The sequence below is a fragment of the Plectropomus leopardus genome, chromosome 14 (assembly GCF_008729295.1).
Source record: "Plectropomus leopardus isolate mb chromosome 14, YSFRI_Pleo_2.0, whole genome shotgun sequence".
NCBI classification, from domain to species: domain Eukaryota; kingdom Metazoa; phylum Chordata; class Actinopteri; order Perciformes; family Serranidae; genus Plectropomus; species Plectropomus leopardus.
The window spans coordinates 24,714,743-24,730,705 of NC_056476.1; the positions used below are offsets into that span (position 1 = coordinate 24,714,743).

The following is a 15,963-nucleotide window of genomic DNA, read 5'->3' on the forward strand; positions in this document are numbered from 1 at the left end:
AAATACTAAACAAAATCTTTTCAGCTGCTTAGCTTCATAGTGTGATAATAGCACTTTGTTTAAGTAGCTTACTTTGGGAGAAAAAAAAGTGAGGAAATATATCCATGTATATACAGTACTCATTTGTATTAAATTTGTTTTAGGCTGTAGTTCTACATGAAGTGTTTCAGTGTTTTCAACACTAAACGTTTTGTTCCTTAATGTGTGAAACTTTCAAGTATCACAATCTTTCGGCAGCTGTACACCTGTAACCAAAAAAAAAAAAAAAAAAAAAAAAAGTGGAACAAACTTCAGGGTAGCGACCCCCCCTCCTGGCTTTTTGGGCGGATCTTCGTTGCTCTTCTCCACTCCTACTCTTGAGTTCACTACTTCTGCAGGCAGTATTTCTCTGGCTACGCACGTGGAGCGAGTACTACAACAGCTGCGGTTTCACGCGCGCTCATACCCGCTTTATGCCTGCTTTTCCCCTGTCGTGTCTCGAGCCCAATGCAGTCAACGGCGGCGCGTTTCATGCGTTTTTCAGAGCCCTCGCGCGGAAGAAGAAACTTTTTTTTGTAAAGCTACAGACTTGCAGAGAATGAGTCCCGCATAACTTCGGGTATTGCTGTTATCTACCCCCTCCTTTCTCTCTCTTTTTCCCCCTGTCCCGCGTTCTCCAAGTTGAGTCATTGCACATAAGTATGGTAGATAAAGGCCCCTTGTTGACCTCTGCCATTATTTTTTACCTGTCCATTGGGGCAGCAATTTTTCAAGTCCTGGAGGAGCCCAATTGGAAGGAGGCTGCAAAGAACTATACCACCCAGAAGAATAAAATACTTAAGGACTATCCCTGTCTGAGCGATCGTGATTTGGAGAAAATATTAGAGGTATGGACATGATCTTAAACTGAACATTTTTTTCCTATTAGTGAAACACATGCTGTACACTTAAATGCTGCAGGCTTAAACCAGTGCAAAGTGAATCAGTGTTAAAATATGAGAATACAGCAGTTTGTCTGACTTGAAAGGAGTGACACACCAGTACTTGATGAACCTCAGCTGCTATGTAAGCTTTCTCCAAACACTAACAAAACTCTAGAGGAATGAGATGTTGTCAGTGCATGGTTGTCCTTTGTGGGTCAACACACCCACACTTGTTTGGGAGCCTGAAGGCCTAAACACAAATATCATAGCACATGTCACATAAGCAGTTATCTTGAAAACTCCCTGAATGGTCACAAACTTACAGAAAAGCCTCATAAATGTTATCTTCACTGGTGTCCTTGTGCCCATGCCTAATGATGATAATTATTTGATTACCTAGTTCAGATAAGTTGCAGTTGTAAACCTGACCGACAGTTTGTCTGGAGCACTGATTACGGTGTGATACCGAGGGCCAATCTGTAACCTTAACCCTTAAAAAGCTGCAGTACACAGTGTTCCATTGCCAATTCCCCATGAATGCGGCAATTCCGCAACCAGTAGTAAAGCAGGGGCCACTGACCCCTGTGGATATACCGTCAGCACTGAGTGAACACATAGTAAGTCAACACGCCTGTGACTTCACAGGTGTTTGCCCTGTGACATGTTTTTTGTTCACTTCTTCGACATGTGGAGCCTTTATGACCTTGATTCTCTACATTTGTCTGAGATGTTTGCGCCTGACAAGAAGATATCATCTTAATGTGTCAGGGAAAAGTTCTTCACCAAAGAAGAAGAGTGAGGTGTCTTGACGTGTTTGCAGTGTAAACAGCGGTGTATATGCAACATGCCATCTCAGAGGAGTCTTTTCCTGCACTAATAATACTGCAGCCAGTCTTCTAGAAATAACATGTATATACAACTAATGTGAAACAGCAAACATGTTTTGAAATGTTGTGTCGAGCAAATTACGTATAACATAAACATAAAGAGGAAATGTTGCTCATAACATATCTGACAAGTCGAGCAACAGAGTGTTCACTGACAATAAATTTAAGTTGTTTTCCACCAAAATATTAGAGGTGAAAATCACTAGAGGTCCCAAAATATGACATTATCACAATATTTAAGTAACAATACAATATTATTGTGTTTTAAATGTTTTGCAGTATGATAAGTAATATATTTACATTTATTGTGATATATTGCTTTTTTTTTAACTGTAAATTATGTCACCAAAGAAAAACTTTGTCAATTTTTTTTATCTCATAAGAGTGAATTTTAAGTCTGTTCAAGTCATTTTTTATTGCAGCAAAATGTATCTATTGGACTTAAAAAGCACTTGATTTTATTATTGTGTTAGGCTACCCAACAATTTTCATAAATTACATAATAAAATAATTGATACGTGGTGTCACTGTATCCATACAATATTGCCAATGAAAATTTTGCAATACTATGCTGTATCATTTTTCCCCCTCAGCTACAGCATTACTTTTTTTTTATTACCTTTGTTATTAGCATTTAACAGAAGTCGCAAAATTTCCTTGATCTTTAAGTGTATTTGGTGTGTAAATCTAAGACAAGAATCTTGTTATTACATTGTTGAATTAAAATCCTCCCTAACCACCTCCATCCAAAGCACAGTACATGAATTTAGTGACTCATAACTTGAAAGAAGCAGTGTCTCTGAACATAATCCATGCAGAGATAATGTTACCGCAACAACATGATTGAGAAAGCGGTTTCAGTAACATACAGTTGTAATTTTTAGGAGACAGGGTTGAACAAGTGGTACAATTCTGTCAAGACAGGGATATCAGGAATTTTTGCAATGTCTTTTTTTTTTTTAGTTTTTTGCACTTGCAAGTATGACCAGAAACATGTCTCAACCTGTCCCCTTTTTGGGCCCACATCAGTATTAGGGAGATTTATTATCCCACCATCCCCCCTTCTGCTTCCTTCTGCTGCTGCTTTTGTCTTTGCAGGGGGTACTAAAAGGGATATGCACATGAACCTCCCCCAATGTATGGCATCTCTGTAACAGACAAATCTTTACAATTTCCAAATCTACTTGAGAATGCACTCAGGACTTTTAAGATTGAGAGATTTTGGACTTTTTTTTTCCTGTAGCAGTTGCAGCTGTGGAGAGCTGTGATTTGGTTGAACTCTTTGTGCCCACTCCACTGAAACCAGAACATTTGCTCCTGTGTGCTCTCTGAGAGACAAAGACCACGTAATGTTCTGTTGGTGTTTGCCAGGACACCTGCCTGAAAGGCTTTGGAGTCAGCTAAACGGATAAACATACAGTGTATCACCTTTTATTTGTGTTGGAAGCAGAGGGTCTATAAGATTTCCATGATGGAAACTTTGCTCAGCTTGTTAACAATTAAAATATATAAGCAGGCTTAACAAGAGAAGGCGACACTCTTGTAAAAGTTAGTGTTCTCTGTTTTATTAACAAGGAGTTTGCTATTAACCATAGGGCCCTTGAAGTGGTCACAGTTTACAGATTGGATTTTATGGTCCATCAATGTTGGCTCTTGAGAAGCTGTAATAAAGTTCAGTGGGGGGGAGGCTGCACATTATATCCACTCCAAATAAGAGTCGAATACTCAAGAGTGTCCTGGTCATAGCATGAAGTGGAAGCTCTGCATTTTAGCGTTGCCCAGAAGCACTGTGGACAAAGGGAGGAAGAGAATGCATATAAAGTTTACAGTATTACAGTAAAGCTCATATCATTCTCACTGTACTTGAGTGTGTATATCTCGATCATAAAAGTAGTGCATGATTTCATAGCTTCTACTGGGTGCTGAGCTCATTCCTCGCACACTGCTAAGTGTCTCACAATTTCCTCCACTTTGGGCTTAAGAACCTGAAAACCTTCGTGTTACAATAATTTATGTAGAAAACATAGCAAATTGTGTCAACTCTCTTGGAAGAATAATTGCAAAGACAGTGTTTCCCACAGAATTGGCGTCAAACAACAGCAAACATTTGGTGTTGTTGTTTTTTTCTTTTAAATGCCTGTGTGCTCCTTTGTATCATTCTGTGTCCCCTTTCTAAATTATAAGGTTTGAACCGCTGATAATAAAAAAATTGATAAATGTTCTGTCCATTGACGAATCGTTGCAAGCTCCAATTTAAAGCAAATTAAAAAAGAAACATTCAAATCAATCCATGTATACTCTTCTTTACTAGACATTTTGAACTCTCATATAGAATGACATCATTGGACATGCTGAAAATATAGATTCTAAAAAATACTTCATACTTTGATACAGTACAGCGTGTCCATGACAAGTGAATAAATGGTGTAAGGAAAATACTCAGAATAAAGACTTGAAAGGAAAGCCATGTTTTCTGCTGAAGGAAAAATGCAGTTTTGTCAGTATATTTGGCTTCACTCTAATGAGTTGCACCAGTGATGCAAACTTGATTTTTTTCTTTCTTCAGTGCAGCTTTGGTTTTCTGTTTGACACGGCAGAGGAGCACCAGGTTATTTCACTTTTTTGCTTGATAGTCCTGTTGCATGCGGCGTAAGAAAAGTTTGCAGACACTGCTGTCACATGCAATCAGAGAAAGAGGTCCCTCACAGGAATGAAAAAGCAAGTGAATGAAGAAATGCTCTGTTGTCAGGGATAGCTGACCTTGTCATGTGCCTCGGGTGCTGTGTAAAGGCCATCGACTTGAAATAGCGAAGTCTTTCTTCCCCTTTTAAAAATAAGGGGGAAAAAAAGAATTATGCTAAAATCATGAAAGATATCAGTGTGTTTAGATGTTTAGGTTTAAGCAATTCATTGACGAGACAAGAACGTCTTTATTGCATTGTAAGCCTAATATGATTATCTTCAGACCCCAGACAGCAACATGTGCTGTGTATTGTCAGTACAATGCCAGATTGTCACCATTTACGTCAGCATACCAATGGCAACCAATCTCCACTGTTCTGGAATTTTTTTTTTTTTTTTTTTTTTGCAAGAAGCTTTCAAAGTTTATCAGCCCGACAGAGAAATGAAAGAATAAATAAAAATGCCATATGTTGCGTTAATGAGGTAAGGTTTTCAATCTCGTACAGTTATTAAGCGCCTTGTTTAAAGCAGCCGCTCACAGATCAGTTAATGGTGTAATATGTTCTGCTTAACAGATGTAAGAATCCTTTCACTGTCTGGGAATTTTACAGCTATTCCCTTAATGTCTTTACCAAATCCAGAAAAAAAGCTGTAAAGTGGGAATAACTTGTCTCTACTTTATCTTAATCAGCATCAGCTTCTTCTCCATGTGAATTTGCAAAATGTGAATTTGGTTTGTGTGTAAGAATACATCACGCAAAAGGCATCCCTCCTCCTGTCTCATGCTTTACACACTCTGTTATCTCACTCAGCAAATTCTCAGCAGTTCCTGGACACCCTGTTTGCAACACATCCACCTCTGTATCAGAGATCCATACACAATGGCAGGGAGGAGAATTACTTTTTTGTGTGTAATTTGGTGAGTGTGCTGGAGGTGGAAAACTCCCTCAGAGATGAAGTGGTTTGTTGGGCTGCCAGCTGCTCTGATAACAGTTGCATTTTGTCATTGTGGTTTTTACTGTTCTCAGCTTATCAGAGTGTGGCAGTGACACATGCCTGCATTTGGGTAACATTTTAAGTTTCACAAAATTAAAGGAATCCTGTAGATTGTGTATACATGTGTCAAAACATTAGAAATTTAACTATGGATTTAAGCCAATGTGTAGTTTTTTTAAAACCAACTTTTTTTTGCACAAGTTTGTTTAAAAAAAAATTATGGATGTATGACTTTAAAAAAAAAGAGGGCAAAATTGATTTCTGTTTCAGCATAATCACATCCAAAAGTATGTATGCCCAATGACTAAATTTGATCTGCTGTAATTATAGTGTTTAGTTTTTTTGTTTTGTTTTCTTTGGTAAATATAAAAATCCAACTGGAAAAAAATGTCTCCTGAGATCTTGCAGAAAATGAAGACTCTTTCTGGTCTTCCTTTCTGTGCATTCTTTCTGTCTTAGGGCACTGTCACACACTGAAATTAACATTTGCGAATATTCGCACTCTCACTTCCATTCAATGCAAGCGAAAGGGCGAATGAAACATTTGCTTCAGGTGGCAAAGCAAATTAGCATCTTCGCATCTAATGGAGTTGAAAAAAAGTACAGCAAAGAAGAATGTAGTTTTCAGAGTAAGCCAAGCTAGAGGAGAGATTGGTTGTTGCAGTGACTAACCAGCCGATATTGAACGATAATGATGAAAAAAAAAAAATACAAACTGCCCATGTTAGAGATGCTATGGTAGTGAGTCAGGAGACCGGTATGGAACATAAGAAAATGGAAAATGTATCAATAACATCAGATTTTGCATTATTTATTACCAAGCCAGCTAACATTCATTAACTCAAACTGACTACACAACTGCAAACTGATTTCCATGTACGTCACATCTGACACTGCCCACAATCAGCCTGAATATCACCTCAGCGAGCGACTCCCATGCTTTCGCTCATGTGTGACCCTGCCCTTATGCTGTTCTTTTTGCAATTAGCAGCAGACAGCGTTGAAGTTTTAGCACAAATTGTGTTTTTGGAAAGCATTGCTTACAGAGAATGTTTGGCATCTTTTTACTTTTTTTAGCTTGAAAATGGCAAAATAAGAAAAGTGAAAAGTGTCAGTTATTTTTGTGTCGATCAACTAAAGGTCTCAGCCCTAATTCTGTTTACAGAAAATGTTGCTCAGTGTAGATGTCCGGGATTTTCATTGAGGTGTTTGTTGTATTTTATGGCTAACAGGACAGTGATGAGTCAACCACAAATGGCTACATGTGTTTAATACTAGTAAGGTGCTTTGTAAAAGTGAAGATATCTTGCCACGTTCTTCTGTTTCAACACTTCAAGTGTAACAACACAATGGGTGTCAGCATTATATGAACTGATGTAATAATGAGCGGAGGCTTTATTTCTGTGCCTGTGGTTTCGTTTTATTTAATGTGACATTTTCAGATATCTTCACTCCTGGAGGCAGTAGTCATGCACGGGCTGTGCCGCTTGGCAAAATTTAATTTTGGGTGATTTATAATTGCATGTTTTTCACTAAGATTGCAGAATTATTTTGTTGTTTTTCTTTCTTCTCAGAACTAATTTTGACATTTATAGAAAGAAACACTATTTTAGAGAAGCATTTTCTACAACTGGTGTTTCCTAAGGTCATAATAGTCTTTTTTCGAAACTTAGTGGATCTAAATAGATCTTCCTGAATGCTCTATTTCATCCAGTCCATGTTGGTGGCCTGATATCCAGTTGTCTAGCGACTAGGCTTGTTGAGAAGCTGTTTAACAACTTCCTCCTGAGCTGGTTTGGACTCAGTATGATACAAAGAGTCTTTTATCTTTCTCCCCCAGTGCGTGTGCATTTTGACTTGTTCTCAGGGTTATTTGTGACCATGAGTTGACTAGTAGCTGACCTTTTTGACCTTAAGAACCCTTTGCATTGCAGAAGCTGTTAGTCATGTTTGAGCGTCCTTTCACTGGATACTTCTTTAATAGCACGCCTTCCTTGCCTTTGTAGGACAGTTCAATGTTAGCAATGGAGGACATTTAAAGATTTGCATCGGCTCTAGAGTTTGTCTTTTTAAATGTGATTACACATCCTCTAATTGACTGACATACATTGAGGGCACGGCGCTCCCTTCCAGCTTGCACTCTGCCCTCATTGTGTTTCTGTGAATCAGCATTTTGTGCATCTGGAACTTCAGCACTTTTTATCCAGCAGGCAGACTGTGAACATGTGCAAATCACCCTCATTAGAATGGTTTAAGGTTCACAGCCGAGCACACAAACACACACACAGACCACAGTCGTGACTCAAACATAACATTTGTCACTTTCAATGTTACATAGCAAACAAACCTCAAGCACCTCAAACTGTAAGAGCCCTAGCAAGTGGGGTAAAAATTCATTTTGGCTGCAACAGAGGAATTTCTAAGTGGTTGTTTGGGGGATTTACAAAGTCTGTCTCTTGAATTTCAAATCTACTTTCATGCTCTGAAACTCGCATCACTTTCCATTAGTGCAAGCGCTGGAAACCCACGCTTGCACTAATGGACTGACATACATAGGATGCCCTTGATGCTTCTTCAGTGAGTAGATTTGAGGACTGAACACACATTTATTAAGTAACCAAAATGAGCTGCTTTTGGTTTGATACACTCTGCTGTCGTGTCTTTCTTTGTCAGAGTCAAGAGTTTGCACCATTTGTACAAAAGAAGTTGATACATTAACAGATTTATGTTAAACAATGCATTGCATTGAGATTTGTCCTTCCTTTGTGATAGATGTAATCTTTATAAACAGATTCAGCATACGTATGCAGAATCTGTCGACTCTTGACAAGATTTTGGTATCAGAAGTGTTCCAGCTGTTGTGCAATTGTACTCTTAGTAGTATTAGGAGTAGGAGTATTGACCAATCACGTTTAAGCACCACATAAACACTCCATGTGGAGATGTGGAATTTATTGGCTGAAATGCAATTTTAGAACCAATTTGCTATTGTTGGCAAGTGATGATTTAGCTTTATTATTTTCACAGATATTGCAATACTTTTTGCAGTTAGTTTTCATAGAAAAAAAATGATGATGACGGGATTTTTGCCATATGTACTAAACTTGCATGTTCTCAAATGTCTGGAATTTGATTTGTAGGCCGGGGCAAATTTGATAATGTATTGATTAATTGTGTAGCCCTAATGCAGATATCTGTTCAGAGAGATTTATAGAGAAAGTGTCAGGCAGACCGAAGAGGAAGTCTTGGTCCAGATATCTGCTTGCCATGCTGGATCTCTCAAAATGTTAGTTGTTTTGGGGCTCATGTCATCAAGACTTAAGCCATAAAGGCTCATGTCATAGGCCCAATAGCTGATAGGTTCTGAGATTGTATTAGCCAGTTCCAGATAGTTGGAGGGTAAATAGAGCCCAGAATTTCTCTTCTTTCGTTTTGTATGTAGACTTTTATCGCTATGCAACTGTAGTCTTAACTGGTTCATTACTCAACAAGGATATTCACCTGTGGGGTATCAAAGGTTCCTGTAATGAGCTTAAGCTGAATAAGATCTTTGCCTGAGCTTGATCAACAACATGGTTACCCTATGCATATTAATGTTACCAGTAAGCTCTGGACTCTGGGGAACGGTGAAATGTGAAAGTGCGTAAGAAGGACAGTTGTCCACTGACATGAGGTTTTTCCTCTTTAATTTCTAGTCATGGTTCGAACACAAACTCGGTCATCGCTGCTGTCATTCTAAAGCCCAAAGGGCAAACTATGTTGTTTCAGCAGACAAAAGAATGGCCTCCCCTTGTGTTGGTAATTACAGAGCAGAACTATTACAGACCTGTTATTATTAAAGAACCAAGCATCTTCCAGTACTTAAGGGCTTATATGAATTTTGCCAACCCATGCAAATTTTCCCCTTTCAGGCACATTTGGAGAAAGAAGGACTTTGTTAAGGGGGTGAATGCATTGTCCCACCACACATGGCCGGGTGTTTGTTAATACCCAACAGGGGAATTTAGTTTCTGTTGTGGTTCTTCAAGCACACATATGGTTAGGAATGATTGATTAAGCACTCTCTGCCTCCTTTGGATGTCATCACTAAGTTTTCCTGCAAAAATGAGCTGAAATGCCCCATGCTCGAGGCAGTTGGAGACAAATAATGCCTGTGGACTAACCATAAAATAATACCCTTTTTTATTTTTCAATAATTTTGTACTCAGTGTATCTTTAGTTCTTGAAAATGAAAAACACTAGAAAGAGCAACCACTGAAGAACAACACATCCTTTTAATCCATGCATCATCATGGGATTATGAAATAGCTGTTTAGGCTTTCCTGTTTCCCTACCAATATAAACAATGGTTGGAACTATAAAATCCCTGCGGCAACAACGATTCTCCAGGGTGCCTCAATGTCGTTTCAGCTCATCAGTACCACAGGAAGGATGTGGTGAAAAGAAATGGAGCTTATTCTGAACAAAGTTCCTGTCTTCCTCTAGCTTAGCCATACCACTCTTCTAAAACTGCCAATTGGTAGCATCCATTTCTTCAACATCCATTCATTTCTCAATATTGAATTAAAGCCTTTAATCAGTTGTGTTTCTTCTTTGTCCCCAGGTGGTGTCTGATGCTTCAGGCCAAGGGGTCACGATAACTGGCACCAAGCCCTTCAACAACTGGAACTGGCCAAATGCTGTTATCTTTGCCGCCACTGTTATCACCACTATCGGTCAGTACTTTTAAAGGTTAGGCAATGACAGATGTAGTTCCCTTTGGAGGAAAGGAGTTTTGGAGGAAAACAGGCTTTTTTTTGTAAATGTTTTGTCAAACCTTATGTTTAAGGTTTGTTTGTTAGAAAGGACATGCACAGAGCTGTCAGGCAGACTTTCAGAGCTGTCTTATTTTGTTTCATTGGCATCAGCTGTAGGGATGTTTTGCCAAAGTTTGTACAAATCACAAACAGTAAACAGAGATGAGGGATGTGGAGTAGGACAACCTGTATTGGTGGCATTGTTTTTTTGTAATTTCCTTCGCCTCCTGTAAAGCCGTACTAGAAAGAAATAGTTTTACATGGTTGACAACGCCTAACTCCAACCCTGTTTGTTTTTTGTTTGTTGTTTTCATTTTTTTAAAGGATATGGGAACATTGCTCCTAAAACATCAGCAGGCCGTGTATTTTGCATCTTCTACGGGCTCTTTGGGGTGCCTTTGTGTCTCACCTGGATCAGTGAGCTAGGAAAGTTTTTCGGTGGCAGAGCCAAGCACCTGGGCCAGTATCTCACCAAGAAAGGATTTTCCCTGGTAAGTTGATAGGAGTGTTTTTTTTTCCTTTTCTTGGAAAAGTACTTGCATCTCTCTATGATATCACAAAACCTTAACCCAAGGTATTTTTTTTATCTTTTCCAGAGAAAGGCTCAGTTTACCTGCACAGCTATATTTCTGCTTTGGGGTGTTCTGATCCATTTAGTCCTTCCACCTTTTGTATTTATGTCCCAAGAGGGATGGACATATATTGAGGGCTTGTACTTCTCATTTGTCACGTTGACCACGATAGGTTTTGGGGACTTGGTAGCAGGTAAGCAGAGAAATTATTTTGTTTGAACTGATCAAATTATACTAGGCTAGAACTTTGGATATAAATGACCATTTACTATTTTGTATGTCCTTGCAGGTGTGGAACCAGATAAAGAATACCCAACTCTGTACCGTTACTTTGTGGAAGTGTGGATTTATCTGGGGTTGGCCTGGCTTTCCTTATTCTTCAACTGGAAAGTACGAATGGTGATTGAGGCCCACAAGGCACTGAAGAAACGTCGTAAGCTGCGCAAGCTATCGCTTGATGAGCTCCGGCACTACAAAGAGTCTCACAAGGCTGCCCTCAGTTTGCCACCCACACCTAATGACGTCAACATCTTCAGCTTCCTGTCCAAGAAGCAGGAAGGCTATAATGACTTGATAAAGCAGATTGGCACCAAAAAAGATAGCAGAAGGAACGGTGTTAGTGCCAACACCATCAACAAATCCAAAGACATTGCTCGTTCCAAGAGCTGCAATGATGCTCCCATGTTTAATGGTCACACCATCCTTAGTCTGGACCGTTCACCACGCCAAAAGAGACGTTATAGTTTCAGTGACCGTGTCACTGTTGCTTTTTCAAAGTCCAAGAACTACCTCCTGGGCTCAGACAATGGTTTGCTGCTAACAGAGGACCAAGCAGACGTTGACTTAGAACTTGACCAAGGCCAAATGTTTGAGAACCAGCTTGACAAGGACGTAGACCTGGAGAACGGAGGGGTGGGAGAATGCGGAGCAGGTGGTCGACGGGCATGGGACTCAAAGGAGTACCATCCCCTAACATTCCAAAATGCTAACATTACTTTTATAGATGAGGAGAACTTTCTCAGCAATAACCTGGAGGAGGAAGATGATGACGACGATGCTGACTCAAAAGCAAAACTATCCATCACCACCTGTGATGAAAACATTGAAACAAACCCCCAGGAGGAGCAGAGTTCTGAGTCTGAAGGGTCTGTGTTCACCAGTGATGGTTCAGAGCACAGCCACTCCTACGAGAAACTTGTAGAGGAATATGCGAAGGAAGAAAACACGGAATCTTGAGGCATTGTAGAGCCTCGAACTATGTAAAGTCAACACACTTTCGGGTTCTCTGTCGTTGGCTTGGTTGGCATTGAAGTATATGTATAATAATGTGAATTGTTTAAAAGAAAATCAGAAATCCCATTGCACTTTTGGGGGTCTGATAATGAAAGACTGCAAAGCATAGATCAAATTTCAAATGAATGTTCAGTTTATAGCTGAGAAAAAAGGATCCACATTATGATGACTACTTAAGGTGGAGCTTCCTACAAACATGAACTACAGAGCATGACATGTAACCCCATGAGTATTTAACATCTACTCTATTTATATCTTTTTATACGGTTTCAGAAACTATACGCCAAACATTTATTGTAATGTCCAAACCAAGAACTATTTACCATGAGTGCTTTTTTCTAGGCTGATAAGAAATTCTATGTGGAAGTATATTTGATTCTGCATAGTTTTTTCTATGCTTACTCACCATATTGGTGTTTTTTTAATAATATTTATTAAAATGAAGGACGTAGTAGCTTTTATCAATGGCTACATGGGTTTATATGTCTCTTATTGCACAATTCCACCAAACGAGGACAGTTCAAAGTCCATTTCAGTGCAGACTGTCTTTTTAGAACCTGAGCCAAACATTTGTCCTTAAAGAAAATGAAGGGGATTCTGGGCCAATTCTTTTTTGCTTTGGTATTTCACGTGTTTCTTTTGTGAAGTCCTTGATAACGTATTGTATGTGAAATTTCTGTGTATTTTGACTGTAAGCAATAGAAATGTGACTGCACTAGAGGTTATCAGTAATTCATAGCAGCATGTGGGTGTTTGGAACCAACTGAGAGTGAAGTTGGAAAGGAAAATTTCATGAACGAAGAAGCATTTATGGAAAATCTGAATATCCTGCCAGAGAGACACTCTATTTGTTTGATTTGTTTCAACACTTCAACACACAGTTCCAAACTTTTTTGACTGCTTTAAAATAAAAACTACTTTGGAAATGATCCTCCCATTGTCACATACAGTAGACGCCTCTCACATTAACCTCGATTTGGTTTAGTGGACACATTTTATTGTTGTTTTGCTGCTGACACCATGTCAAGTGTCGGTCTGCGGCTTCTGGGCACTCTACCATGGCAGTGCGTAATGGAAACGAAACTTTTTGCTGCAACGATAATCTCACTTTTTGTCTCCTTCGCACCCTCTCACTTCATTGTATTTGCCATGTAAATATTGGCTGGAAGCCCATCAGTAGCCACAAACACAGCTCTGCTCAGGACATGGCCTTGCTGCTCATGTTTGCCTTTGGGGGCTCGCACTGGCATGAAAGACTGAAGCACCGCTCATGACAGCCATCCAAGGTTAAATTGTAACAGATCAATGCCCTTTTGACGTATGTTTCAGTCATGAGACACAAAGTAGACAGGCTCCCGATTACTGTATAGTACCCCCCCCTTTCATGTGTACACAAAACTCAAGGGACCAAAATATGTCCATTGCTTTTCACAGTCTCAATTTTGAAAAGGCCCTTGGTTACCCTGCTCACCCGCTGCCTTTTGCACACGTTAACTTGCACACAAAAACTTGAAACAGTGTTACTTTGAATAGTAAAATGGCAGTGTCACACAGGGATCCTTTCAATTTAGAACTCCATATTCAAGCCAGTTCAACAATATGCTGTAAATATAGTCCAATATTTGTATTTTTTTTAACGAACAAACAGACCACACCTTAACTCCTAACTCTGCCTTACAGATGACTTCTATCGACAATGCCTTAAATCCACAGCAAAGCAGAGGATATACAGTACAATGTAACATCTATTGAATGTACCAATAATGGTTCACTGAAAGATTTCTTCTTTCACACTGGGTGTTTGGGGTTTTTCCCCCTCTTTGTTTTGTCACAGGGCCACCACTTTAGTCTTACGTGAATATTCCTCCTTCACTGGTTGTTGTGTTGGTTCAGCATTGTTATACAGCCATGGTACTTGTCTGAACCGAATATCAAGTTTATCTCTTCATTGTTGACTAAAAGAACAGGTTAGGCTGGTTCAACCCATTGTCCCAAGCTTTTGTCTTTAATGTTGCTCCATTGTGTAAAACTCCAGTAGAGTTGTGTTTTTGGTTGTCTTTTTTTATTGTTAAATTATTTATGTTTGTAAAAGTTTGCATGTGAATTCCAAACAAGACAATATATTTCATGTAAATAAACATTTAATAAAAACTTAAGGGCATTTTGGTGTCATTGATACATTGCATTAAAGGGGCAATCTGATGATTTTACACACAAGGTCACATAAAGTCTTGATCATACTGACGTACAGATGCAGATAGCTGCAAACTTGCATGTGGACTGCAGATTGCGCTTATACATACTACAGTTTTACACATGTACAATAGAAAACATGCTCAAGATTCAATACTTTACTGCCATATCAACATGGTTGACTGGATTTTTTCTTGGAGTTCACCTTAAGACAAAGACAGAAAAATATAGTAAAATGACTTGAGCACACAATACATGAAGCAACATAAAAACAGGTACTATCCATACTCCATAAAATACTAAAGGCATAAAACAAATGTGTAAAATGAGATCCAGCATATGAGAGCACCATAAAGAATACAACACCTTTAGGGAACTTGCCAGCACATCAACTGACCCATCAGGTAAAGTCCTGCAAGAGCACTCAAAACATGTGCCCTATTGCACACTTATTTAACCCTTGGAAACCTGAGCAAATCAACTTAATTTCTTTCAAAAACATGGAAAGAAGGCAATGAGAAACTTGACAAAACAATGATCCCAAAATTTGTAACAAGTAAATTTGTAAGACAATTACCTGAAAATTAGCCCTAAAAAAGGAAAGTCAAAAACAAACAAGGAAATGATCTCAAAAAGTGCTAAAAATGTAAAAGTAATAATGATAATAATAATAATAATAATAATCAATGTCTAAGGAATATATATATATATATATATATATATATATATATATATAATGATATAGTATATGATAAATACAGTTTCTGGACATTTCCCTATTTCCTTTTGGATAATTTTCAAATGTTTTTCTCTCTCCTTTTTCATTTCTTTTTCAGTTTATTTTCTTGTCACCTTGTGCCACCTTGTTTTTGAACAGAATTAAACCTTTTTGCTCAGGTTTTAAGGATTTAAATATTATTATGAAGGCATCTGAATCCAGCATAAGAAAAACTCATGTCCATCCAGGTTTCAGAGGGTTGACCTGCTGAGTTTGTTGTCATGCTATTATATTTTAGAATACCCTGGGCTTATTTATGTTTATTGAAGTAAACATAAGCTACCTGAGCTTTAACAGGTGCTGCAGACCATGAAAACAAGGGGTTCAGCATCTGTTAAAGCTCTCTCCTATTACAAATATTTGTTTGTTGTTTTATGCATATTCATACACACAGATTTGCTCCCATTTTACTCAGTATTGAACATGTTATTACTTTAGGTTAGGGGATTTCAGGCAAAAGTGGTTGTACCTTTTATTAACTTTCATATTTCTTTTTTTATCCACATACATATATTTGTTTCTGAAGGTGCTGTCATTGGGGCTGGTCTACATCCTGGAGACAGGCCCACAGAGAGCCCATGTCATCCACTTCAAGAGGCAAGGCAAGAGAGGGAAACAGATCTATAGATAGATACAGCAGATATGTATGGGAGAGAAGAGGAAACTAGTGATCATAGTTGTCTGTTAGTCACCTCAGAACCAAAAACAGAGATTTTTATGGAAAAAAACCCCAAAAACAAATACATTTTAACTGTATTTACACTCCTCTAATTCTAATAATTTCTAATTAAGAAAGGTTGGCAGTTGCCCAAACAGAGACCAAGAAGAACCCTTTTGAACATATTTTACTCACTTTGCAGTTAT

The 15,963-nt window shown here is 38.6% G+C and overlaps 1 protein-coding gene across 1 annotated transcript; it reads left to right on the top strand.

The window, feature by feature from the left end:
• Positions 1–290: 290 nt before the first annotated feature.
• Positions 291–14,279, top strand: kcnk5a (potassium channel, subfamily K, member 5a). The gene is made up of 5 exons (XM_042500148.1): positions 291–866; positions 10,071–10,182; positions 10,588–10,754; positions 10,860–11,028; positions 11,125–14,279. Exons 1-5 carry the CDS (start codon positions 681–683, stop codon positions 12,069–12,071), a joined length of 1,581 nt encoding a protein of 526 aa, XP_042356082.1. The 5' UTR covers positions 291–680; the 3' UTR covers positions 12,072–14,279.
• Positions 14,280–15,963: the final 1,684 nt, after the last annotated feature.